This window comes from Mauremys reevesii, linkage group 1, assembly GCF_016161935.1.
Source record: "Mauremys reevesii isolate NIE-2019 linkage group 1, ASM1616193v1, whole genome shotgun sequence".
In the NCBI taxonomy this organism is placed as follows: domain Eukaryota; kingdom Metazoa; phylum Chordata; order Testudines; family Geoemydidae; genus Mauremys; species Mauremys reevesii.
This window is the reverse complement of record NC_052623.1, coordinates 345872665-345899771: the sequence shown is the minus strand read 5'-3', so window position 1 is coordinate 345899771 and position 27107 is coordinate 345872665. Positions and strand designations below refer to the sequence as shown.

The 27107-nt window shown below is 45.1% G+C and overlaps 2 protein-coding genes across 5 annotated transcripts in view; one reads left to right on the top strand and one right to left on the bottom strand.

The window, feature by feature from the left end:
* Window positions 1–912: 912 nt before the first annotated feature.
* NUDT5 (nudix hydrolase 5) lies at window positions 913–25300 on the bottom strand. Of its 4 annotated transcripts, none has more exons than XM_039519425.1 (11): window positions 25163–25300; window positions 16635–16760; window positions 15552–15648; window positions 11654–11721; window positions 8174–8226; window positions 5559–5666; window positions 4928–5023; window positions 3280–3381; window positions 2984–2992; window positions 1996–2049; window positions 913–1272 (listed from the first exon to the last, which is right to left on the bottom strand). In XM_039519425.1, exons 2-11 carry the CDS (start codon window positions 16643–16645, stop codon window positions 1163–1165), a joined length of 708 nt encoding a protein of 235 aa, XP_039375359.1. In that variant the 5' UTR covers window positions 16646–16760; window positions 25163–25300; the 3' UTR covers window positions 913–1162. The 4 variants fall into 4 exon arrangements, with proteins under 4 accessions (XP_039375359.1, XP_039375360.1, XP_039375361.1 ...); XM_039519426.1 differs by lacking the exon at window positions 25163–25300 and adding an exon at window positions 25119–25137; XM_039519427.1 differs by lacking the exon at window positions 16635–16760 and having other exon boundaries at window positions 25163–25294.
* An 83-nt stretch (window positions 25301–25383) lies between these two features.
* CDC123 (cell division cycle 123) overlaps window positions 25384–27107 on the top strand; it is a 67312-nt gene continuing 65588 nt past the window's right edge. Inside the window, exons 1-2 of the mRNA XM_039519423.1 lie at window positions 25384–25516; window positions 26718–26789. Of these exons, the coding sequence (XP_039375357.1) occupies window positions 25443–25516; window positions 26718–26789 (146 nt within the window). The 5' untranslated portion in view covers window positions 25384–25442. The remainder of the gene's footprint in view (window positions 25517–26717; window positions 26790–27107) is intronic.

Here is a 27107-nt window from a genome sequence, read left to right as displayed (position 1 = left end):
GACATTCTCTCTCTAGAAAACTTGAAAGCTACGTCTGTAAAAGCTCTGTCAGACCTACAGTGTTGCTACTCGTCACACCAAAGCCACTCTCATGAAAGTTCAGTTACTTACTGATTATGCACTTCTGAGAAATGCTGATGTGAATATCTCCCTCCCCCATCATTTATTTTAGGGAATTTACTAAATCCCTTTGTTATAGCATTGAACTGGGAAGTAGAGCACTGTGTATATTTAGCCTTAGACATTATATGGCTGGCACAGAAGAATTTGAACCAAGCACAATATTCAAAGAACCTAAATAGTTTTCCACCGACTAAGGCTGAAAACCCATGAAATCTTACATGCTAAGCAACCACAGGATTTACAAAGTAGTAGTTTGGATAGGGTCAATCCAAAGCAGTTACCACTGTGAAACATGCCATGTAATCGCCAGTGACCAGAAGAGATCAAACCCTTTGTTTTTACATCTTCCTCAAAGATACCAGCCAAAGTTTAAGAGTGACTAGTGATTTTTGGGTACCCAACATGACACCTTTAAGGGACTGACAGTTTTGAAAACTTTGGCTGATATCTTTGATGAAGATATAAAAACCAAAAGGCTTGATTTCTTCTTGTCACGGGCGATTACATGGCATTTTTCCTAATGTTGTTAATGCCACTGGTCTGATCCAATTTCAAAGTGTATATACTTAGCACAGCCAAGGCTTCAAGCTTTGCGGTGTATTCTGTGCAGCTAGGTTGAGTGTAGGTCAGGTTGGTAAATTACCTCCCCTTACCTTAATCCAAGGGTGTTATACTAGAGAAGCAGCTCCATTTTAATGGTGGATTAAGTGACCCCGGTGTATAGTTTCAGCATACTTGTGAAGTGCTCAACAATAAAAAATACTTTAAGCGGAAGGAAAATACGTGATCTCTTACCCAGGTCATGATTCTTTTTATTCTTCTGCAAAGGATAATTTCCATTCAGAGTTAGAGGTTGAACAGTTAGAGAAAAGCTTTATATAGTACAAATAGGTTCAAGCAATCTTTCCTGGAACTATGATTGCTTAATACTGTGTGTAATCTACAGGACCTTTTATTGTAGGAAAACATACAGTTTCCAAGTCTATATTGACCATTTGACTCCATCCTGGAAGTATTCAACAAGGTTTCGTATGCAGCCTTAGAACTTCATAAAAGGCACTTGGAGGGGTTTTTGTGTTGCATGTTTCAGTGCCAATGCATAGGCGTAAACTCTGGCATCCACTAAAACATGGTCTTCTGCCACTAGCTCTGCAAAACACCCAAACCAACCAATAATATGAATTCCAAACAGAAAGGCATGGACAGGACAGACATAACGGGCAAATGCAAGTTCATATTCATACTATTAGTAAGAAATTAAAAACAGACTTCTGGAGACTTCAAGACAGAGGCTGACAAGTAGCATGAATGTGGGAAGTATCAGAACAAATCCAGGCCACGTTTAAAAATTTTGGAGGCTTTGCCATATTTATTTTATAAGACATTAGTCCTTTAAAGTCTTGTGACGTGTTAGTCTTCTGAAGCATTATTACTAACTAATTTAGTAGTAGTGAATTAAAGAAAGCATATGAACGGACTTGAAGCACAAAGGATAAGCCTCAGGGTGGAAATGGGTAGCTACTCTGATATAGGAGGCTATCTGGAACAGGCATTGCATTGGTAATTGCTTCTAACAAGACTGCAGCTGGATAGACTGCTAATGAACATTCCCGTCTGGAAGACAAACCTCATTTTGAAGGTTCACCTGATACATGGCATGTTATATGCAAGTTTTCCAGATTACAGAATTAAGAGAGTAGATGGTTTTGGTTTTAAAAATGGTTATAAGTCTCCCAGGCTGAGAGATCTCCAGAGAAACTGGAATACAGGGGCTAAGAAGTGGGTTGATTTACAGTAAGTGTGAAGAAGCTAAGAAATTTTCAAAGCTTTTATTAACTGGCTTAATGTGCAAGAGAAAATAAGTGCTCTTACCTTCAATTCTCTGCAGTAGATCATTCTTTGGTAGTGAAACAACTTCCACAAATTCTAGCAAAAAAAATTAAATAGATAATTTGTGTATTTTACAAGGATTGTCTTTAATCTGTCAAGTCATATCTGATATAGAGTTCAGTTAATATTGAGAGAAGTATATTTCATTGCCATCTTTTTAAACTCAGATGGAAGGCAGACAAGGAACTGGATTCAGGTTCACCCTTCAGCCAGAGACCATTATCACCCAGGCACACGGCCATGCTCAGCTGATGAAGACACAGACAAGATCAAAGGTGCCTTTGAAATGCAGTTTTGAGGAAGTAATTTGGGAAATAACTACAGAACTAGCTAGGAGAATGGTGACATATTAGGGACAGGAACCACTGTACTGCAAGGACAGACGCTATTCCCCTTCCCCCTATTTGGTCCATCTGATCAGATATTTCACTATTGAAATGTTAATGTAACCTGGGCCTGCATACTTGGTATGGTAAGAGACCACAAACCTTTAACTTCACAGAGTGGAGGAAGAATGACAGACATCTGAGAACTGAGGGCTCATTCTTGACATGATGCCTGGCAGACATGCTTGAGGAATGCACGACATTGCTTATTTGCCTATAACTACCCAAGCAGTTCCCCCTATCTGGATTAACAATTGCAGAGTTTCAGTCTAGGGGCCAGATCGACAGGCCTCAATACAGCTACACCAATTTACACCAGCTGAGGAACTGATCCTAGATAGGTCATAGAGACCATTTCAACTGAAATTTCCCCTCCTTAAACCTGGCTGTGGTACAATTGTTTGGGAATTTCAAGTCTGATCTAAAGAGCGCTGAAGTCAGTGGAGCTGATACAGTGTGTCACCATCAGGACTGTGATCCTAATGATGTTGAGAAAATATCTCCTGCCTGCAGAGTGACATCCGGTATAGCTGAAGCATACTTGCTGTGCTCCGAGCCACAGTGAAGTTAAGTGAGCAACATACCTCCTTCCTCTGTAAAGACAAGAAGAAAGAAAAGTGTTAACACAAAGAAAACTAAGTTTGGACACACATTGGAGCTTAGTGCTTGCTCCTGCTCTAACACCCACAAATGTCAGTGACAACCTTTCCATTGACTTTAGTGGGAGGTGGATGAGGCCCTAAAAGCTCATACAGAAGTTAGAGAGTTCAGTAGAATCCTGTATTGCTGAGCCCTTCAACAGTTTCCAAGCATATTTAGAGAGGACGGTCCCTCCAATGAGACAGATAAAAATTGAATATTGTACAAGTCCTGGACTCACCAGGTTTTTGCATGGGTCTTGTATTACAAGCATCATCTCCATTAATGGTGACAGTCACAATGTGCGTTGTGCAGTTTGTCAAACCAGGGTCCAAGCAAACAGCTACAAAGTAAAGGACGTTCATTGAGAAAGAAGACACGAGACTTCCGGACATTTTAAACACCACGACTTTCACCCAGATCTATTTGATACAATAAGAGAAAACTTATTCAGCAGGCAACTTCACCAGCATGCATCACAAAGCCAGGCAAAAAGTCTGGGTTAGTTATTTGTTCGTACAAGGCGAGCTGGGCAAAATGTTTTGGACAAAGTTTATTTGCCACAAAATGCAGTGTTGGTCAACCCAAAACTATTTGTGAGAGTCACACAAAGTTTTGGCCATTCACAAAACAGCCAGAGGAGGAAAAGGAGCTAGTAGTTGTGCTGCTGCATCCTGTTAGTCCAGTAGTTGAGGCGTGCACTTGAGTTAGGAGACCTAGGTCCAAATCCCTGCTCTGGACAGACCCAAAATGATTTTTTTCAGTTCACTGAAAATTCCAAAAACTATTCAGACGCGCTTCAATCTGAACTGATTTCCCCACCCCCACCCCGAACTGCCATTGAACCAAAAAATTAGTTATTCACCCAGCTCTACTTACAAGTGCTTCTTCCCACAACCGTCTCCTCTTCTAAATGCACATAGATTCTTTTTCATATTTGTGTTAGGACCTACTGATCACTTCTACTGCAGTGACAAACATTCTCCTCATTCACTGTACCTCAAAGGTTAAACTGCAGGCTCCTAGTCAAACTATACTAAGCACCCAGTTTTGCCATCCGTTACACACACAACTCCAGTCTGTGGAGATTTTGCAAAAGTAGAAGGGCGCAAAGTTCAATCTTAATAGCAACATGCTCAAATCCATGGTCCAGATTTCCCACTTCTTCCCTAGCATTTCCCCCTTTATAAAGGTTCTCCTTAAATCCCAGTTTTGCCTCTGCTCTGTGGCAGGCAGCACAAAATATTTAAGTACAGATGCCGGCTGCAAAGGATTTGGGGACTTTGATGTCAGGCAGCACTTCCTTCTTCCCCATCCCTGCTAATCAGCTCTGAGAGAACCTGAGTCTCCTTCCTTTGGACAACTGAAATGAGGATGACTTGCACAGAGACTGCATGATGCAACTGCTATTCATTCAGTAGGTAGGTTCAAGAAAGCCACTTAAACCTATTGGAGAAGAAGTCAACTCAAGTCCAGGCATCTAGACCTTTTAATTACAAGACGCCAGACCTTTAAGTTACTGAACTTTTTGTACCAAGTACCAAAGTTTGGCCCCATAAGCAGAACGTGAGTAAACGGGGATCTTCCTTAAGAGCAGAATCATTCCCCCACATGCCTCAGAGCAACAGTGAAGCTGTTTCTATAGCCCTCTGTATTGGGTTTTATCCAGTGGATCCGCATCTGTCATAGACACACAGACTATGTCTATGGCTCCTTGGTGTTGTCCTGGGGCGCTGCCATGTGGTACTGTGGGAGTGCACACTCCCTCGCTGTACCCTCCCCATCCTGAACAGCAGACCCATCGTAGATTCATTGAATTTAGGGCATTCTGTGACCATGAAGAGGGGCAGGATTGGCTCTGAGTCAGGTAGTCAAGAAACAACAAAGACCTGGAGAACATTCAACGACATCCCCTTTGTACCCCGTTTCTTCCTCCAACTCTCGCAAGGCAGCGCTTTCTGGGCTTTCATTTCCCTCAATGAGGCCTGCGGGGTAAATGTTACATTAAAAATAGTTAAAATTGAGTTCTTTTACAGCATTGTCCATCCTTAGATCTAAGAGAGCTTTACAATGGAAGGTAAAGTATCGTCGGCCCTATTTTACAGATGGGATAACTGAGGCACTGGGAGGTCAGTGTCAGATCCAGGAACAGAACCCAGGAGTTCTGTCTCCTATTCCCAAATCATGCTGCCTCCTTCCAAAAGGAATTACATCTCTCACAATGAGAATGCCAATGCCAAGCTCACAAAGGGTTTTTCCTCTTTTGGAGATGGAAGATGGGAGGGAAAGGGGAAAAAAACTGGGTTTGACAGATTCTACAAATAAAATCTGACACTGTGCTATTTCACATTTTTTTATTACTGCATATCCCTCTTTCTCAACAGCCTATATTCTAGTACAGAAACCACCACTGATCTTGGAATCCAAAAGACACAACACACTGAAATCTACAAGCCTCAGCAAGATGGACAAACTACACATACATTCTGTGCATTTCATCTTCAGATTTTTGTTACCTACCTGCAGGGAATTCCAAGCAATACCCTCCCATTGGAGGCCTGAATTGTTTCACTAGGACAATGCAATCATAGTGGAGAGTTCTTTGTAGCACAGGTATAACTGATACACCTGCCAGCATAGAGAAAAGAGCAATGAAAACACAGCATGTAACAGGTAATAACTGGAGATATACCAATCTCCTAGAACTGGAAGGGACCTTGAAAGGTCATTGCGTCCAGCCCCCTGCCTTCACTAGCAGGACCAATTTTTGCCCCAGATCCCTAAGTGGCCCCCTCAAGGATTGAACTCACAACCTTGGGTTTAGCAGGCCAATGCTCAAACCACTGAGCTATCCCTCCCCCCTACATGTGAGTAGTTCAAAACATTGACACATGTCTTGTGAGCACCCTCAACTTCCACTGACTTTGAAAAATAAAATTGCACTGAAAGGGATCAAGATGACTAATTTATTGCTCTCTGCTGGATGATCTCAACTCCATTTAAACCCTAATAACCATCAGGAACTCTGGGTCTGAAAGCAACAGCTCCAATCAAGAACCCTAGAGTCTTCCCTCTGCTACTACAATCTTAACAGTCTTTCCACCTGAATTTGGTCCCCCACACCCTTGTCCGAACAACAGGTTCCAAACTGGAAGCTGCAGATCCTTTGCCCAGGACCATAACTGACTTCCCATTGGGAAAGTGATCAAATGAAATATTTGTTCAGACATTGATTTTCCCCAGACCACGGATCCATTTTCTGGCAATATTTTGCTGTAAGGCCCGATCCTGCAACTCTTAGTCATGCAAGCAGTTCTTACTCCAGCCATCTGATGAAGTGGGCTGTAGCCCACGAAAGCTTATGCTCAAATAAATTTGTTAGTCTCTAAGGTGCCACAAGTACTCCTGTTCTTTTTGCGGTTATAGACTAACATGGCTGCTACTCTGAAACCTGTCATTATGCAAGGCACTGAATTTAGCCGTATGGAGTGGAAATCCATCAACTTCATGAAAAAACTTGCGCAGATACAGAGACACATTATCTTCCTTTCCAAATGCAAACAGATGGACATCATAGCAAAAGGACAAAGTAAAAAATCCATTACAATCTACATACCACACAGACTATGCTGCTCCTTATTGTGTGTATGGTAACAGCCATTGTTTCATATTCTCTGTGTGTATATATATATATATATATATATATATTCCTACTGTATTTTCCACTACATGCATCCAATGAAAGCTTATGCTCTAAGGTGTCACAAGTACTCCTGTTCTTTTTAACGACACAATGTGATTACTCACAAAAATCAGAGTACTGATTTGTAAGTTCCTTGGGGCAGAGGCTCTACTCCTAAGCTACACTTGATCAACAGTACAGCACCATAAATGCCCCATGGCACTATATACATAGAATATCAGGGTTGGAAGGGACCTCAGGAGGTCATCTAGTCCAACCTCCTGCTCAATGCGGGACCAAACCCCAACTAAATCATCCCAGCCAGGACTTTGTCAAGCCTGACCTTAAAAACCTCTAAGGATGGAGATTCCACCACCTCCCTAGGTAACCCATTCCAGTGCTTCACCACCCTCCTAGTGAAATAGTGTTTCCTAATATCCAACCTAGACCTCCCACACTGCAACTTGAGACCATTACTCCTTGTTCCATCATCTGGTACCACAGAGAACAGTCTAGATCCATCCTCTTTGGAACCCCCTTTGAGGTAGTTGAAAGCAGCTATCAAATCCCCCCTTCATTCTTCTCTTCTGCAAACTAAATAATCCCAGTTCCCTCAGCCTCTCCTCATAAATCATGTGCTCCAGACCCCTAATCATTTTGTTGCCCTCCGCTGGACTCTTTCCAATTTTACCACATCCTTCTTGTAGTGTGGGGCCCAAAACTGGATGCAATTCTCCAGATGAGGCCTCACCAATGCCGAACAGAGGGGAATGATTACGTCTCAATCTGCTGGCAATGCCCCTATTTATACAGCCCAAAATGCCTTTAGCCTTCTTGGCAACAAGGGCACACTGTTGACTCATACACAGCTTCTCGTCCACTGTAACCCCTAGGGCCTTTTCTGCAGAACTACTGCCTAGCCACTCGGTCCCTAGTCTGTAGCAGTGCATGGGAGTCTTCCATTCTAAGTGCAGGACTCTGCACTTGTCCTTGTTGAACCTCAGATTTTTTTTGGCCCAATCCTCTAATTTATCTAGGTCCCTCCATATCCTATCCCTACCCTCCAGCATATCTACCACCCCTCCTAGTTTAGTGTCATCTGCAAACTCGCTGAGGGTACAGTCCACACCATCCTCTAGATCATTAATGAAGATACTGAACAAAACCAGCTCCAGGACAAACCCTTGGGACACTCCGCTTGATACCGGCTGCCAACTAGGCATGGAGCCATTGATCACTACCTGTTGAGCCTGATGATCTAGCCAGCTTTCTATCCACCTTATAGTCCATTTATCCAGCCCATATTTCTACATGATTTATACTATTCATTTCATTTTACTCCTATTCTCTGCATCTTTTTATTGTGTCAGTTGTTGCCATTTATGGAAGCAGACCACCTCATCATTATTAATATTAGAAGAAGTTATGCACAAAAATGTAACTGTCGCCATACCATCCGCTGAACTGTCCTCTTTCTTGGTAGTACGCTTTACGGTTTCCCAAATTCTGTTGGGTAAGAAGAAGAGAAAGTGGATGTGTTAATCCTAAAAAAGGAAGTGTACTAAATATACATGCTTTCCACACAAATAGCCAACTTGGAACTTTGCTACTTTCATTCAAAAGCAAAACATGCAAACATACAGTGAGAATGGTACTGATTAGCAACTGCCACGAGGCAAGCCACTATTCTAAGTGATCACTGGAAAGTATCCATAAGGTCTCAGTCTCAATTTTGTTTCACCTTTAGTTAGAGAGAGAGTCTTGCTAGAAAATGTTTTTTTGGTGGTTGCTTAGGACAATAAATAAATATTTAGAACTGTCAAGCAATTAAAAAAATGAATCTTGATTCATCGCATGATTAATCACGCTGTTAATAATAGAATACCATTTATTTAAATATTTTTGGATGTTTTCTACATTTTCAAATATACTGATTTCAATTACAACAGAATACAGTGCTCACTTTATATTTATTTTTTATTACAAATATTTGCACTGTAAAAAACATAAGAAATAGCATTAGGTGAATTGAAAAATGCAAGTACTGTAGTGCAGTCTCTATCATGAAAGTTGAACTTACAAATGTAGAATTATGTACAAAAAATAACTACATTCAAAAAATAAAATATAAAATTTTAGAGCCTACAAGTCCATTGTGTCCCACTTCTTATTCAGCCAATCACTCAGACAAACAAGTTTGTTTACATTTGCAGGAGATAATGCTGCCCGCTTCTTATTTACAATGTCACCTGAAAATGAGAACAGGCATTCGCATGGCACTGTCATAGCTGCCATCGCAAGGTATTTACATGCTGGATGTGCTAAAGATTCGTATGTCCCTTCATGCTTCAACCACCATTCCAGAGGACATGTGTCCATGCTGATGACGGGTTCTGCTCAATAATGATCCAAAGCAGTGCAGACCGACGCATGTTCATTTTCTTCATCTGAGTCAGATGCCACCAGCAGAAGGTTGTTTTCTTTTTTGGTGGTTTGGGTTTTGTAGTTTCTGAATTGAAGTGTTGCTTTTTTAAGATTTCTGAAAGCTTGTTCCACACCTCATCCCTCTCAGATTTTGGAAGGCACTTCAGATTTTTAAACCTTGGGTTGCGTGCTGTAACTATCTTTAGAAATATCACATTGGTTCCTTCTTTGTGTTTTGTTAAATCTGCAGTGAAAGTGTTCTTAAAACGAACATCATGTGCTGGGTCACCATCCAAGACAGCTATACCATGAAATATATGACAGAATGCAGATAAAACAGAGCAGGAGACATACATTTCCCCCAAGAAGTTGAGTCACAAATTTAATTAATGCATTATTTTTTTAATGAGCATCATCAGCATGGAAGTATGTCTTCTGGAATGGTGGCCGAAGCATGAAGTGGCATACAAATGTTTAGCATATCTGGCACATAAATACCTTGCAATGCCGGCTACAAAAGTGCCATGTGAATGCCTGTTCTCACTTTCAGGTGACATTGTAAATAAGCTTACGCCCTCTGAACTTTTTGGTTGGGTACAGCAAAGTCAGATACTTTATTCTGTTTAGCAGCTACAGCAGGGAGAGAGTGCACTAGGACATAGGGTCTCCCCTTCCTAGACAGGTCTCTCAACAGGTAAACAATTACAGCAGCATTTATACTTTTGTTACAGACAATAATAAGCAACAGCTGCATTTTGTTTATACATAGGTCATCCTGATATCTTGTTTTTCTCACTTAAGAGACTCCAGTCTACATTTCGTATTATCTACACAAGGTCAAAACAACTTCTCACACAGTTCTTTTCCACTTGCCTCACACAATCCTCGCTTCTACAAATCTCACGTTATTAGGGTTACAGTTAGCCTAACTCTTGCTAACAGAGACTGTCATGCATTGGGATCCCCTACAAATCCCTGTCAGTTCTCTCTCTACTTCCACACTCCCGTAAATGTAAAGAAACTTGTTTGTCTGAGTGATTGGCTGAACAAGAAGTAGGACTGAGTGGACTTGTAGGCTCTAAAGTTTTACATTGTTTTATTATTTAGTGCAGTTATGTAACAAAAAAAATCCTACATTTGTAAGTTGCACTTTCACGATAAAGAGTTTGCACTACAGTACCTGAATGAGGTAAATTGAAAAATACTATTTTTGTTTATAATTTTTACAGTGCAAATATTTGTAATAAAAATATAAAGTGAGCACTATACACTTTGTATTCAGTGTTGTAATTGAAATCAATATATTTGAAAAATGTAGAAAACCCCAAAAATATTTAATAAATTTCAATTTCAATTTAACAGTGCAATTAAAACTATAATCAATTGTGATTTTTTTGAGTTAATCGCATGAGTTAACTGAGATTAATTTACAGCCCTAATAATATTTAGTTCTTATATAGCATTTTGCATCCATGGATCTTAAAGCACTTTACAAAGGAAGACAAGTATCATTATCCCCATTTTACAGATGGGGAAACTGAAGCACAGAGGTGAAATTAAGTCAGCAGGTCAATGTATTTAGAAGAGCTGCAACATAAAATAGAAGAGACAGGTTTTATAGACTGGCTAATTTTGCCTGGAAAAAGCAATAAGCAAATGCTTACATTCTGTCTGCCTCATGCATAACAATCATTACGTGAAACTAAAAGCAGGTTACTCTGAAAGCTCCTAGCTCAGTTACCCATTCTTGTTAGTAACTAGAAGTAAAAAAAATGACACAGCCTCTCTTGCATATCAAAAGTAAGTGATGGGACTGACACAAAAAATAAACCTGTCACACAGGCCTCAATCACTGCCACTTCTTGAGGTTACTCTTAAAGGGGAAGGAGACTTTAGAGAGAGCAATCAGAAAGGACCCCAATGCTCTAGGAAGAAGGAAAATAAGGTAGCACTGTCATTTCCAGTCATCATGACTAATTAAAAAGATAGATTTGTCTGACACATGAAGAGAATTAGACAGGCCCGAGAATATGAATGAGAGGGTAAGAAGCAGGCAAGACCACCCCTACTCCAAACAATAGCATCCCAACAGTATGCAAGACCCTGCACAGTCTCAGACATCATGCCATGAACAGGGGAAAGGGAGTTCTCTGGGAAGGACCAGAAAAACCAAAGGGAGCTCTTGATAATCATCTGTTTGCATGTTAAAACCTTGCAGCATTAGGTCTGCACAGCATCTTTGCAAATGACTGGAACTGCGAGATAAACACATGGACCAAATCCAAGGTATTAACCTACAGGATAAAGTATATCTGCTAACACATAGGCCAACAACAAAAAAGGTCTGATTCTTCCTCAGAGTAACTGCACTAATGTCAAAGGGGTAATCTAGCCCAGTATGTCAAGTAATTGGTTTATAGGTGCTCACATTCCATAGCCTTTGGCTGCCTCAGACAGAGAAACTGGGAAGAACTGCAAGAATTTTAAAATGTCTCAGCAAGGAAATTACCTGGTTTTACCTGAGGGATCAACGTAGGTCGTTTGTTCAAGCTTCACCCATTTTCTTTCTGCAATTGCCTAACAAAGAATAATAAATTAAACAAGTTGGACATTGTCCCCATGGAGATTTGCTGGGCAATTTTGTTGTTGTTTTGGAAAGATAAGTTGCAAATTCAGTGTGGGGGGGAAGCTGTAATGCATGCACTGAGGAGTTCTTGAAATAGGAACTGAAAATAACTCATGTGGTGTATGTACAGTTAGGCTGGGATTTTCAGAGGAGTTTCAATTAAATTTGGTGGGATTTGGGTGCCCAACGCCTTTGGGCTGCTTTGAAAGTCTGAGCCCTAATCTTTAAAATAAAACAGGAAGGCAATGCCTTGCCCCTAGCAGGGGGCTGGTTTCAGCTGTGTGAAAAGGGGGTATGGAGAATTTGCCTATATGGGCGTTAGCCATGATGGGGGTTGTGACTGCCCAGATATCTGAGATCTGGGAGTCAGGAGAACTGGTTCTATTCCCAACTCTGCCACTGATTCACTTTGGGACTGTCACCATTCTCCCCATCTGTGACATAGGGATAGTGATTCTTACCTGATTTGAAGGCCTTTGGAGCTCTACCAATGAAAAGCTCTATGCATTATCATTACTATCAACTCCATGGCCACCCAGATGCCTGTGGGCTTTTCAGCCGAGCAGAGGTATTCTTAACTTCCCTCCATCTAGTGTTTTGCCTATTCGTGTGTGGTCCCTTGAGGAGAGGTGGAACTAGATGCTAGTTTTGCTGTTTCTCTCATTTATTATGGCTTGCACTGTAAGGGTGGAGTAGTCTTTGCTAATTAAATGGCTGCTGGGAGGGCAGACAGACGACTTGTTTCTAACATCCTGCACGGGACTGGGAGGCTTGGGGATAGGTTACATCAGCAGGGTGATACCAAACCAATGGCACTGGGAACAGCAAGAGGTCAGAGAGAAGGACTGGCAGCTACAGAGGAGAAGGGTTTCCGATTAGCCATTGGGAACCAGGATCACTCCACTCTCAAGCTGTGAGGAGAGAGAAAACCTGACAGAAGCAGGGAACTGTGGTGGTGGATAAACAGGAAGACTCTCTAAAGGCCAGTGTAGTCTCAGGTGGCTAGTACATCAAATTTCTGTAGTGCAGACCAGGCCTGGGAGTATATGGGACATCTGGCCACAAAGGTCATGAAATTGGAGAAACTCCTGCTAGAAAGAGAAAAAGAATGCAGCCCAAAAAAGAATTGCAACATCTAGAGCATGTGAAGAGAGAAAAACAAGCACAGAATGAAGAGACAGAGACTGAACCACCAGTAACCTAAGAATTCAGTAACTGACAATGGAAATGGATCATCTCACTTCATCCCTCAAACCAATTCTAAGTCCATCTTACAGCATTTTACTTGTCCACTTGCCTGGGGCAAGTCAGTTATTTTGACAATATACCAAAACAAAATACCAACCGCTTTTCCATCACCATGGTAAAGGTGGCCAAGTAGATTTTGTGCCTGGAAATTTACATGGTTATTTCGCAAGGTTGTTCTAAGTTATCCTTGAATTACAGGAAGACAGAAATACTTTCCAAGGGCTTTTGGATGATCTGTGATCACAACAGTGTAGCAGGAATGGAGAAGGTGAAGTTTCTAATTCCTTTGCCAAGGTGCAACATGTAGGAAGCATGCAGACTTATATAAGACAGGATTGCAAGCCCCCAGGTATATTTTATTGCTTTGAATTAACTCCTAAGGCATACAGAGAATAAACTGCATGAGACCCAAAATAGGAAGAGACGAAAATCATGTTGCAGTTGCAGCCCAAACCAAGGGAATTATATATTTTAATTTAAAAAAAAAAAAAAAACCCAAAGATTTCTACACCTTTGAGTTAATGGGGATTGAGCAATTATTTTTAAACTTTGCAGAAGATACAAAGGTCCTGATTATTGATTGTGGCCCAACAATGTTGCATAGGCAGCAAACCCAGCAAATAATTACCCCAGTATCCATCTCGGCATTGCTAAATAGCAAAGAGGAGAATGGCGGAAGTCAGAACCATGTCAGTCAGCTTCAAGAAAGCGTGAGGGAGGAAGAAATGACTAAATTTACCAGGAATTGGACCACATCCAAACCTGAGAAAGGAGGCGGCAAAAGGGGATGCCATGTACGTAGTAAAACAGGATACCTGTCATAAGAATGTCTGGTATACCAACAGAAGCCAAAAGCTACAATTAAGAGGCAATCCAATGTAACAGTTAACAGGGTACAGGTCATCCAGCACCTCCTGAGAGTGGTTGTTATTTAAATGCTCCAGAATCCACCCCAAAGCCCAGGTGAATTACATGCCACTGGAGAACTACAAAGCCCTCAGTGTTACCTATAAAGGAAAAAGAAACTTTGCTGTCACATGCCTGGTCTGATGCATGGTCAAACTCTGTGCCAGCTGATAGAGAAAGCTTTATGCCGTGAGAGACAAATCCTTTGCTTAGACCTTAGCTAATGACGCTTCACATAACATTCAGCTAAGCATGTTCAGTTTCAATCACCTTCTGTTTGGGACTTCTCTCTATTGCTGTTATGTGCCAATAAAATCTGCTCCTCTCCAACATACCCTGACTGCAGAAACAGTTAGAGGGCACAACCAGCAGGTGCCTTAGAGAGAAACTGTATCCAATGTTAGGTGACCCAGAATCAGAAGTACACAATTGCTTTAGTAAAAGGTCGTGGGCAGAGGGGCTGTGACTTCTATTCTCAAACAATGCCACAAGAAGTATGGTGAAAACCAGCATGGCACTGGGAAACACAAATGACCTGAAATATACTAGAACTGGCTACAACCTGCTACCACTATTTGGAGGGTACAAAAGACAAAGTAGAAGAAGAATCATTTAGAATAGCAAAAGGGATTGAGGAGTAATAGGCTAAAATTAAAGTAGCCTGAAAAGGCTTGTGCCCAGTTTTGCTTCATTGAAAAATAAACCCCCCCCTGAAATGTTAAAGTTTTTCTACTTGCTTATTTACGTAAAAAAATTGAGTCTTTTCTGCCATGGAAAACTATAGTGACTGGAGATCTAATGAAATTATGACACCAAAAGCATCATGAAAGCTGAGCAACCGAAAGGGGAAGAGATTTTTAATACGACAGTTTAAAAGTCCTTTTTAACTCCAAAGGCTAATAAACATTGTAGAGAAAGGATTTCATTGTTAAAAGACTCAACACTCCTGCAGCTTCAGTTAAGGTGCACGAGGTCAGAGCAAACATCCACAATACTCTCAGGACACCACCACTATAACCAGAGGGGACTAGATCTGATATTTCCAATACTGCTAAGATAGGAAGAAGCACAAACTGCTGGAAACCCCCCCTAAAAGACAAACAAACCTGTCAGGTCCTCTTTATATACCATAAAGCAGCAAAAAAAAAAGGTGCGCACACAATTTTTAAAAATCCTTTGCAGGTCATCTTTAAGGAAAGGAAAATGTAGGCTGGATATCAGAAAGCAGTGAGTTCAGTTACAGTGGAATGATCTCTCCAGGGAAGTGATGAAAGTCCCATTATTTCAGACATTCAAAACTACCCTGAACAGCCTAGAAAGTATTGCCAGGAACAACTGTGCCTGAGGAGGGCGGGTCTGAGGGAAAGGGGAGATGCACTAGATAACCTTTGTGTAATTTCGATGATAGTTTTAAGGTGAAAGTTCCTCATCTTTCATCTGCATGTCACCTACTTCGACTGTAATGACTTGAGGACAAAAGCCCCATCTTCATAAATCTACCACACTACATAGTGTAAGGTTCTCTCACTCTGCACAGATGTAATATTTTCCAACATTCAATAGCAGCCTTAAATAAATGCTATATTAGTTGTTAAAAATATAAAATATAAATATATAAAGTGTATACCTCTTCTTTAAGGATGGATGGTCTAGTAGATTCCAGAATTTCTGTGGTTGCGTTGTTTTCCATTTTCAGGGATGTCTCTTGCACAAAGTCCACACTACTACAAAACAGAGAATTAATATTTACCTTCAGAGTAAAGTCAAACCATTCATCCATGCATTCTGAATTAACAAATCCTTCTCCTAAACACGCTTCATTAACATTTAAGATCACACACACACTCATCAGCTTGCAAATATCATGGATGCTGCGAAGACATATGGGGGTAAATCTTCCGATGACATAAATTCTCATGGCTTCACTGACAGCAAAAGTGCTAGAGCAATTTGCACCAGCTGAGGAGCTGCCCACTGTATTTATAGGCCATGCCTGCCAGGGTGTATGATTAGGGTTGCCCATTTTAAGTCACAGTGCTACTTTGCTCTCAATGGAATCTTAGCTCAATAAACTATTGCCACAGCATGCAAACTGGCCTAGAGGACAAAGCATGGCATAGGTAAGGTTAAGGAATTAACCCCAAATATCAAAGGGAATTCAGAGTGAAAACCACCACTGCTGAGAATGGAGGAATCTCAGCGATTAGACTAGGAAAAAATAATAATATTAATTTAGGTCATTCAGTCCCTTTCCCACTCAAGAGGCACTGCAGGATTATCCATTTGCCAATGAATTTGTCCTGTCTAGTTCTAAAGCAGAAGACATGCCAGGCAGCACACTGATGCAGAGCTGTGCATTTTTACCACTAAAATCTTGGGTTCAAGTCAGTGAAATGTTTGGTGCTTTGTCTACATCACAAAACTATCAATTAGTTCAGCAGAGAAGCTGCTCTTCAAGGGAAGCCCAGGGTTACTACTGAAATGAGATAACAGACAGGACAAAGCAGAAGGGGAGGAAAAAACCCACTGCGGAACAATCCGGCATTGGCAATGAGGTGGAAGAGATGACCTAATAGCTTTTTATTTACTGTTTATGAGCCTACACCAACGCTCAGCGAAGCCAATAGGAGTCTTTCCCCCAACTTCAGGATGTGTTGGATAACGATCATGAGAAATGACCAACGGGTTGGGAAGCTTGCACAGTACTTGCCTGCTGTACATCTGACTTTAGCTTGTTCTTTCACAAAATCCGTTCTCTATTTTTAAAGTACTGGACATGTGCTTATCTCAGCTTTCTTGGGTATATGCACAGTGGCACATCTCCCCTAGCACAGGCCTACAAAGACAAGGCATGTTACATATTCTGGAGGACGCCATACAATACTACTACTACTACAGAAACACAACTAATTTATTAAAGGCCCAAATCTACAATCCATACTCAGGCCAGAGAGACTCGTAGGTCTGATGGGGTCTGTGATGGAGTTTTCATGCCACACCTCAGCTGAAAGGGTTAAGGTTGCTAGGAAGGGGCTAATTAACATACCAGGCAGCACTTGGGGAAGAATTAGACAGGATAGGCAAGCCCTAGCAGAAGATGACGCTCAGCTGAGCAGGTATAGGCTGGGCCTTGTACAAAGCCAGCAAACTGAGAACAGAAGTGGGCTGTAGGGGAAGTAGGCTACAGTCTTTCCCTGAGAATTGGGCACTTGACTTGAACCACAGTGAAAGAGAAGTAGGAAAGAGCAGAGGGAAATAGCATTGGGATCTTGGCATAAGCAGACCATGAGACAGAGGATTGCTGTGCTGGAACCTGGAGTAGTGGGTGGGCCTGGGTTCCCCTATCACCCACTGGGATAGTGGCATAGTCTTAGATTAAAGGATGGCCTGGAAAGGCAGCCAGATGGTTGGTCTGGAGAGACTTTGTTACCCCAGAAGAGGGGGGACTCTATAGTGAGGTGGTTGGAGGGCTGAGTTACAAACAGAAGTTGCATAGAATCCCATAGAGCAAGTGGGGCTGTGGTGGGGGTGGGATGATGGAAGAGAGCATCAGAGCTGGAGGGAGCTAATCCCCAGAGTAGCCAGGAGGAGGCACCATCCTAGCCAACAAGAGTCCTTCCCAGCTTAATGACTGCAGGATGAAGCCAAAGCATCTTTCACAAAAAAAGACTCAGACTTTAAAGTTATTGTTAAGTGAGACCTGCAGCAAAGAGATACAAGGAAAATGTCACATTTTCTATAATAAACTAAGCTTGAATGGTTAGTAATATCAGAATCCAAAATAGACAGAAAATGCCTCCTTCTATTTCACAACCGTTTCAGAAAGAGGCAATGAGAGAGATTAGACAGGGGGGAGGGATAGCTCAGTGGTTTGAGCATTGGCCTGCTAAACCCAGGGTTGTGAGTTTAATCCTTGAGGGGGCCACTTAGGGATCTGGGGCAAAAATTGGTCCTGCTAGTGAAGGCAGGGGGCTGGACTCAATGACCTTTCAAGGTTCCTTCCAGTTCTAGGAGATTGGTATATCTCCAATTATAATCTAATAAATAAAGACATATGCAGTGTTCCTGTATCCATGTCTGTCCCAGGATATTAGAGAGACAAGGTAGGTGAAGTGTAATATCTTTTACTGGACCAACTTCTGTTGGTGAGAGAGACAAGTTTTGAGCTTACACAACAAGGTTTTCTTCAGGTCAGTGTCCCTGCTTCAGCAGTTTTGACATTTTCCACTAGTTGGTGCAATAACTCTGAGGGACATTTAGACAAGGTCTTGAAAGAAGTGTCAGATTTCCCCATTCTGCAGATGGCATGGAACCAGGACTTTCAGGTGTCAAAACACTGAAATATCATTTGGCTCACTGAGGATTATGATTCATATACTGTCATAATTTGAGCAGCAACACAGTTAAAGATTAATAAACAAAATTAACTGCAATGGAAAATAAGCTGGTCTAAAGCTGCATTGTATTTGTGCATCAGATCTATGGACACACATCATGCCAAAGCCCTGGAACAGGATTGTCTCTTGTACTGTCACCTACAACAATATGTAGTCCTGTATCAGGATTAGATGAATGCCACTAATGTAATGCTTATGGCTAGCAGGGCAATTTTAAGATCCTGAATTCAGTAAAAAAAATTTTTTTTTTAAATTGTGAATTCAGGTTTAGCTTGTATTCTCAGCCTAACAGCTGATACGTACCTGTAAACATGGGCAGAAACTTAGGTCCATCTAGTCCTGTCCACTTGCCTCTTACGGCTAGTAATATAGGACATTAAATTTGTCACGCTATCTGCTCCACTCACCTCTCCTGGGGCTCAATTCAGACCTGCTTACCTGAGGAGTGAGTTTGATCTCACTGTTAATTCTACATTCTGATCAGACAAGAAGGTGCGAGTTACAGTAGGGGGGAAATTAGGATGGGGAAATAGTTTTTAGTTTGTGTAATGACCCATCCACTCCTAATTTGACACCATCAAATTAGGCCTGAATAAAGACTGGGAGTGGATGGGTCATTACACAAGTTGTCAACTGTTTGAAATGGGCCACGCTGATTACCACTACAAAAGTGATTTTTCCTCCTGCTGATAATAGCCCACTTTAATTGAATTGTCTCGTTAGAATTGGTAAGGCAACCCCCCATCTTTTTATGTACTCTGACTATATCGCTTCCAACTCTATTTTCCACTCCGTGTGTCTGATGAAGTGGGTTTTAGCCCATGAAAGCTAATGCCCAAATAAATTTGTTAGTCTCTAAGATGCCACAAGTATTCCTCATTGTTTTTGCTGATACAGACTAACACGGCTGCCACTCTGAAACAAAAAGGGAGAGGCAGTGAAAGAATAGTGGGAATAAGGAGTGTGGTTGGAAAGGTGAGTAGATAGGGGCAGTATAGGTTGAAGAACTAACATGACCACACAGTGAATAAAATCCAGACCCTGCTGACTGGAGTAAGACAAGAAGAGGAAAATCTATCGTTATATGATTATCTGATAATTTTGGGAGGCCTAAAAAAATAAGTTACAGGGGCATATAATTAGATTATTCACAGATTAGGTAAATGCAAAGATTCTTAAAGCCAGAAGCAATCATTAGACCATCTAGCCTGATCTCCTTCTGGTGAACAGAGGACCACAAAAGGGAGTTCGAGAGGGAGAGGAGGAGAACCCCCTGCTGAATGAACAAGGTGCGAGTACTAACTTTGGGGTGAGTGAGTTTGTTTGGCTGTTTGTGTTTTTCTTTCTCTTTCAGGTTAATTCAGTTATTTTCAGTTAGGATTGTGTGTCTGGGGACTGTTTGAGCCTTTGTTTTAATTCAGTTAGGATTGTGTGTCTGGGGACTGTTTGAGCCTTTGTTCCCTGGATCATCTTTGATCACCCTCCCCTGTGTGATTAACGAGGGGGTAGGGCTGACCTAGGAGAGAAGGCCTTAAAAGCCAGAGGCTAAGCGACCAAGGGACCACAAACAGGAGTCTGAGAGGGATACAGTCTGTAGCAGATATCCCCCATCATGCAGTGCTTCTCTGGTCCCAGAGTTTCCTGCGGTTCTTGCCTTGGAATCTCTGTTCTCCATTCTGTATGCTAATGTAGATGCCTCCTTGTCCCATCTCTGATGCAAATGAGGCTAGGGGAGTTTCCTTAATCCTGTCATCCTTATCCCAGGGGTTTAGGTGTCTCTCCCTCTGCCTTTTCATTGCTTTTGTAAGTCTGTCTTCTGATCAGTTTTGATTCAAGCAGAGGCTCGGGGGGGAAGGTCTTTTGTGAGTCAGGCACGCTGGGTACTGCACCCTGGTTCCCCAAGAACACAGAACTGACAGGTAACAGTAGGAATGGACGGGGCAGGAGCAATGGGGCAATGTTACAGGGGGAATGGGGCAGTAGCGACAGGATGGCATCAGGGCCGGCTCTAGGTTTTTTGCCACCCCAAGCAAAACAACTTTTGGCTTTCCCCACCCCAGCCCTGGGCTCTCACCCCCCACCACACCAGTGCCCACCCCCACCCCTTGCCGCCCCAGCTCTGGGCTCCCCCCTCACCAGTGCTGACTCCGCCTGCTCCTGCCTCGCCTCCAGCCGGTCCGGCGCTGGCCGGGTCGGGGTAAGCAGCAGGGCTCCTGGGTCCCTCCAGCCGGGGCTCCCAACTCCAGAACCGGCCAGGACGGCAGAGCTGGGGGACCGCCCTGGCAGGGGGCTGAGGAGCCAGGGCAGGGTAGACTCAGAGGGAACGGAGCCCCAGAGAGCGGGATGCAGGCCCTGCACGGCAGTGCCCCACCCTCTATGGCCCTGCTGCTTCTGGCTGCCCTGCCGCAGTCCCTGGGCAGCTCGGACCGCTTCGCTTAGCCCCGGCCGCGACGTTGGGGGGCGGCCGCCCCATGGCACCTGCAGGTGGCTCCATGTGCCCCGCGGGGTGGCCCCCAGCCTAAGTGTCCCACGCTTGGAGCCTGCCCAGCCCAACCACAAAGTATGGGTGCTGCTCCCCCAAGGCGCGAACCGCAGCGGCCCCAGGGCACCCCCTGCGCACGACGCGCTGCTGCTGCCGCCAGGGTTGGCTCTAGGCTTTTGCCGCCCGAAGCAAAAAAAAAAAAAAGGTGTCCGGAATGGCGCCCCTGAAAATGTGCTGTCCCAAGCAAGTGCTTGGTTTGCTGGTGCCTAGAGCCAGCCCTGGATGGCGTAAGAGGGGGCAGGGGAAATAGGGTAGAGTCTGGGGGGGGATGGGGGGTGGCATAATGGGGGGCAAAGGGTATGTGGCTTCTCCTCCTCCTTTGGGGGTGATTCCTCATTGCCAGGACAGCATATCAGTTTTCCATCACCATGGTGGATGGGTTGGAGTCAGGGGTGGAGCACTGCCTGCTGGCAGAAGTAACCCAGTGTCCTCCCTGTGACAGAGCCATATGCTCCTCCCCTGGTGGTGTGATGGCAGTCCTCTGTAGCTGGATAGTTCCTCAGTCTTGGATGTCTCCATGTGAATACTCTACGGATGATCCTCAGCCTAGCCACCTCCTCCTGCAGCTCTCCCATCTGCTTCCTGAGACATTCCACCAGCAAGCACCTTTCGCACTGTATGGTCCCCCCCTAGCTTGGCTTTCTGAGAGTGAGAAATGCAGGCCATGGTCTCTGCAAATCCACATCAGGATATGCATAGAGGCATCCATGGTTAGCCTGTCTGTCTGGATACAGTCGCAGGTGGAGGAGACAGGAGCAGCATTGGCACTGGCGATGCGGCCCTTCCTAACCATAGTAACTATATTACTCCCAGCTCATTATCAGACTAATTCTAGTAATAAATCCTTTATTGGTATCCAAAATAGTGAAGCTCCCTAACTGTATTGTGAGCTCCCTCCAAGGAACACCACCCATATTCAGGAATGATCAGCTCCCATTGTCTAGCCTGAAAAAGATATTCTAGCACAGAAAAGGTTCAGAAAAGGGCAACTAAAATGATTAGGGGTTTAGAGAGGGTCCCATACGAGGAAAGATTAAAGAAGCTAGGACTCTTCAGCTTGGAAAAGAGAAGACTAAGGGGGGATATGATAGAGGTATATAAAATCATGAGTGATGTTGAGAAAGTGGATAAGGAAAAGTTATTTACTTATTCCCATAATACAAGAACTAGGGGTCACCAAATGAAATTAATAGGCAGCAGGTTTAAAACAAATAAAAGGAAGTTCTTCTTCACGCAGCGCACAGTCAACTTGTGGAACTCCTTACCTGAGGAGGTTGTGAAGGCTAGGACTATAACAATGTTTAAAAGGGGACTGGATAAATTCATGGTGGCTAAATCCATAAATGGCTATTAGCTAGGATGGGTAAGAATGGTGTCCCTAGCCTCTGTTCGTCAGAGGATGGAGATGGATGGCAGGAGAGAGATCACTTGATCACTGCCTGTTAGGTTCACTCCCTCTGGGGCACCTGGCATTGGCCACTGTCGGTAGACAGATACTGGGCTAGATGGACCTTTGGTCTGACCCGGTACAGCCATTCTTATGTTCTTAACAAAACAACTTTGGTATACTCCCTTAAGCCACCAGTTTACACAAACAAATCTACTGTTTTCCCTTGAACCATTGTTGTTTCTCTACAATAAATCCTACCGATGCTCAAGTAAGTGTTCTGATGCCTTGATTCAAAATCTGCATTAGTTCCATTGGGCCTTCATCTTCTCCTGACTGATCATGTTGGGGGCTCTGCCTGTCTCCAGCACTCTGGACCCTCAGCTACCACCACCACCTGGGACCCCTGATCAATTCAAGCTTCACAGAGTGGTGAGAACCCAGCTCTCTCTAAGTATAACCTTCTGACACTGACCAACTTGTATGATCCATTATAGTTTTCTTAAACTTGACTTTTATAATCAAGTTTAAGTTAGATTTAATACACCTCTACCTCGATATAACGCTGTCCTTGGGAGCCAAAAAATCTTACCATGTTAGAGGTGAAACCGTGTTATATCAAACTTGCTTTGATCTGCCAGAACGTGCAGCCCTGCCCCTCCGGAGCGCTGCTTCACCGCGTTATATCCGAATTCATGTTATATCAGGGTAGAGGTGTATTATAACTGTTTTGTTTGGCTCCCCTATGGTTACTACCTGGCAATAAATAATTTTCATGATTAAGCTGGTTGCTTCTTTATCCCCCCGCCCCTCGTGGGTGTTTTTTGGTTTCCTCATTTGCCCTGCAGCAATACTCCTCATATCTAAGCTAAAAGATCCCTGCAGTGCCCAAAAGTCCTGTGTGGTTTGCTGATCAAGTGGGTTACTACCAGAACAACTGTAACATGAAAGTGGGGATAGTGCTGAACCTGGGACATATGAGGGTGGCAGCTTTGAAATGCTGCTCAACCCAGTCTGCTGAGTCCAGGGGCATATGAGGGTGGCAGATTGAAAGTGCTGCTTGACTCAGCCTGCTCAGGCGTACTTTATTCTGGTGCAGTGCCCAGGGCATATGAGGGTGACAGCTTGGAGGTGCTGTTCAACGCAGCCTGCTGAATCCAAGGGCCTATGAGGGTGACAGCTTGGAAATGCTGCTTGACCCAGCCTACTGAGTCCAGGGACATATAAGGGGTCAGCTTGGGAGTGCTGATTAACCCAGTCCTCTCAGACGCGCTCTGTTAATATATGTGTGTTTGTCTGATTCTGGGGCTAGAACAGGAGTGGCCATCCTGAGCCTGAGAAGGAGCCAGAATTGACCAATGTACATTGCCAAAGATCCACAGTAATACGTCAGCAGCCTCCCATCAACTCCCCGCAACTGCTCCCAGCACCTTCCACCCACCAGCAGCTCCACCAATCAGCATCTCCTCCTCCCTCCCGATCAGCTGTTTTGTGGTGTGCAGGAGGCTGGGGTGGAGTGGGGGGAGGAGAGAGGGCACAGCAGGTTCGGGGAAGGGGTGGAGTGGGGGCAGGGCCTGTGGCAGAGCCAGAGGTTGAGCAGTGAGCACCCCCTGACCCATTGGAAAGTTGGCACCTGTAGCTCCAGCCCCAGAGCCCGTGCCTATACAAGGAGCCGCATATTAACTTCTGAAGAGCAGCATGCGACACTGGAGCCACAGGTTGGCCACCTCTGGACTAGAAGAACCCAGGCCCTTCAGGATAGCTCCACTGGGAGGGAACTTGCAGCAGGGAGAAGTAGAGCTCCATATGAAAACACAAGTAGTACATTGGCAGAAATACAGAACACCCCCCCCTTCCCAAGAAGAGTAAACCTAATAAACGAGCATACCCCAAAGTAACAGACAAAGCTGGTAACACTACTGCCCCATTCCCCCCTTGACACCGTCCCATTTCCCCTGCCCCCGTTATGCCATCCGTCCCTACTGCCCCATTTCCCCCATAACACCACCCCATTTCCCTTGCCTCCGTTATGCAACCCCCATCCCTACTGCCCCATTTCCCCTGCCCCCATCCCTACTGCCCCATTGTCCCTGCTCCCATTATGCCGCCCCCATCCCTACTGCCCCATTGTCCCTGCCCCCATCCCTACTGCCCCATTATGCCGCCCCCATCCCTACTGCCCCATTGTCCCTGCCCCCATTATGCCGCCCCCATCCCTACTGCCCCATTGTCCCTGCTCCCATTATGCCGCCCCCATCCCGACTGCCCCCGTGCCCCTGCTCCCATTATGCCGCCCCCATCCCTACGGCCCCATTGCCCCTGCCCCCATTATGCCGCCCCATCCCTACTGCCCCATTGTCCCTGCCCCCATTATGCCGCCCCATCCCTACTGCCCCATTGTCCCTACCCCATTATGCCACCCCATCCCTACTGCCCCATTGTCCCTGCCCCATTATGCCCCATCCCTACTGCCCCATTGTCCCTACCCCATTATGCCGCCCCATCCCTACTGCCCCATTGTCCCTGCCCCATTATGCCGCCCCATCCCTACTGCCCCATTGTCCCTACCCCCATTATGCCACCCCCATCCCTACTGCCCCATTGTCTCTACCCCATTATGCCGCCCCCATCCCTACTGCACCATTGTCCCTGCCCCCGTCCCTACTGCCCCATTGTCCCTGCCCCGTTATGCCCCCCGTCCCTACTGCCCCATTGTCCCTACCCCATTATGCCGCCCCCATCCCTACTGCCCCATTGTCCCTACCCCCATTATGCCGCCCCCATCCCTACTGCCCCATTGTCCCCCCCCCGACGCCACCCCTCGTCTCCTGCCGCCCCATCCCCCTCCCGCCCCAGCCCTGGGCGCACCCGCTCTCCGCGCGGCGCGGCCCCTCCCTCCAGCCGCCTCTGACCGTTGCCCGCTGCGCGGTGACTGGCTGGCCGGGACCCTCGCCGGCAGCTCCTCCGCGCTCACTGCCCGCTCCCAGCCTCGCGCAGGGATCGCTTGACCCCCAACCTTCCACCCGCGCCAGTTTCCCTTCCGGGTCTCGGCTGCCGCTCCTCCCGCCCCTGTGCATCCGCTGGCAGCTCCCGCCGGGTCCCCTGGCTGGTGCAGAGGGAGCGAGTTCCGGGCGGCTCCGCTGGGCCTGGGCGGAGGGTTCCGGGCGCTGGAGCGGACTCGGAGCCGCGACGATGAAGAAGGAGCAGGTTCTGCACTGCCAGTTCTCGGCGTGGTACCCGCGCTTCCGGGCCCTCACCATCCGCAGGTGGGGGCAGGGCCTGGAGGGGCTGGGCCGGGAGAGGGGGCGTGGGGCTGGGCCGGGAGGGGCTTGGACAGGGGCTGGGGAGGTGGTGTGGGGCTGGGCCTGGAGAGGCTGGGTCGGGGAGGGCGTGAGGGGCAGGGCCTGGAGAGGCTGGGCCGGGAGAGGGCGTGAGACAGGGCCTGGAGGGGCTGGGCCGGGAGAGGGGGTGTGGGGGTGGTGCCTGGAGGGGCTGGGTCGGGGGAGGGGGCGTGGGGCTGGGCCTGGAGGGGCTGGGCCGGGGAGGGGCGTGGGGGCAGGGCCTGGAGGCTGGGCCGGGAGGGGCGTGGGGTGGTGCCTGGAGAGGCTGGGCCGGGAGAGGGGTGTGGGGCAGGGCCTGGAGAGGCTGGGCCGGGAGAGGGGCGTGGGGTGGTGCCTGGAGGCTGGGCCGGGGAGGGCGTGGGGGCAGGGCCTGGAGGGGGCTGGGTCAGGAGGGGGCGTGTGGGGGTGGCGCCTGGAGGAGCTGGGGAGGGGGCGTGGGGGCAGGACATGGAAGAGCTGGGCTGAGGGTGAGAACATGCAGAAGCTGGTGTGAGGGCAGGGCATGGAGGAGCTGGGATGGATGGGGAGGGCATGAGCACAAGGATGGCTATTCTGAGTTAGACCAGTGGTCCATCTAGCCCAGTATCCTGTCTTCTGACAGTGGCTGCTAGTGTCCAATGTTTCAGAGGACATGAACAGAACAGGGCAATGTATCCAATGATCCATCCCCTGTCCTACAGTTCTAGCATCTGGCAGTTAGAGGTTTAGGAACACCTATTGAGAGACTGGTATGAGAGGAGTGTGCATGGAGGGCTGCGGTGAGAGTGTAGGGGAGAGCATTGAGGGCTGGGGAGGCAGGGCATGGAGCTTACAACTTTTCATGGTTGAGGAATACAGTTACAAAATGAATTGCATAGCAAATGTTTCATTTAAAGAAACCCTTCATGCACTTTTATTCTCCTCTTTGCCCCCCCCTTACCCATCTAAGGAAAAAGTGTTTTTGTGTGTTGGTTTGATTTTTGGGGATGGGGGCGGGAAGAGCATAAGATTGGGATAGAACACAACAACTGTGTTCATGTCCGTGTGTTTCTTCCACAGAATTAAAGGGACATGGAATGTTATTGGGATTTTTTAGTTTCTTTAGCCTTAATTATTCTAATAAATTTTCTGCCTTTTGTTTGTTCAGTGCTATACTTCCACTGCCACAGAATGTGAAGGATTATTTGCTGGATGATGGAACTCTGGTAGTTTCAGGAAGGTAAAAATAATTATTTTTCAAATATTAAATTGTCTCCCTATACTTAGTTCATCTGCATATATTTGATAATATAGGGTGGATGAAAATCAATTATTTAAAAAACAAACCCAACCCTGTTTTTAATTTAAATTAGATTCTTTATTTAAATTAAATACAGGTTTATTTTTTTTAATAAACCCTTTTAAAATTAAATTTGAAAATGACAACCTATAGGCAGGTCTAAACTTAATTTAAATGATTTGAACAGATTATATAATAAATAGTACCTGTTTGCTGTCAAGTTTTAAAGAAAGTCAGACCACTGAACCAGTGGAAGTT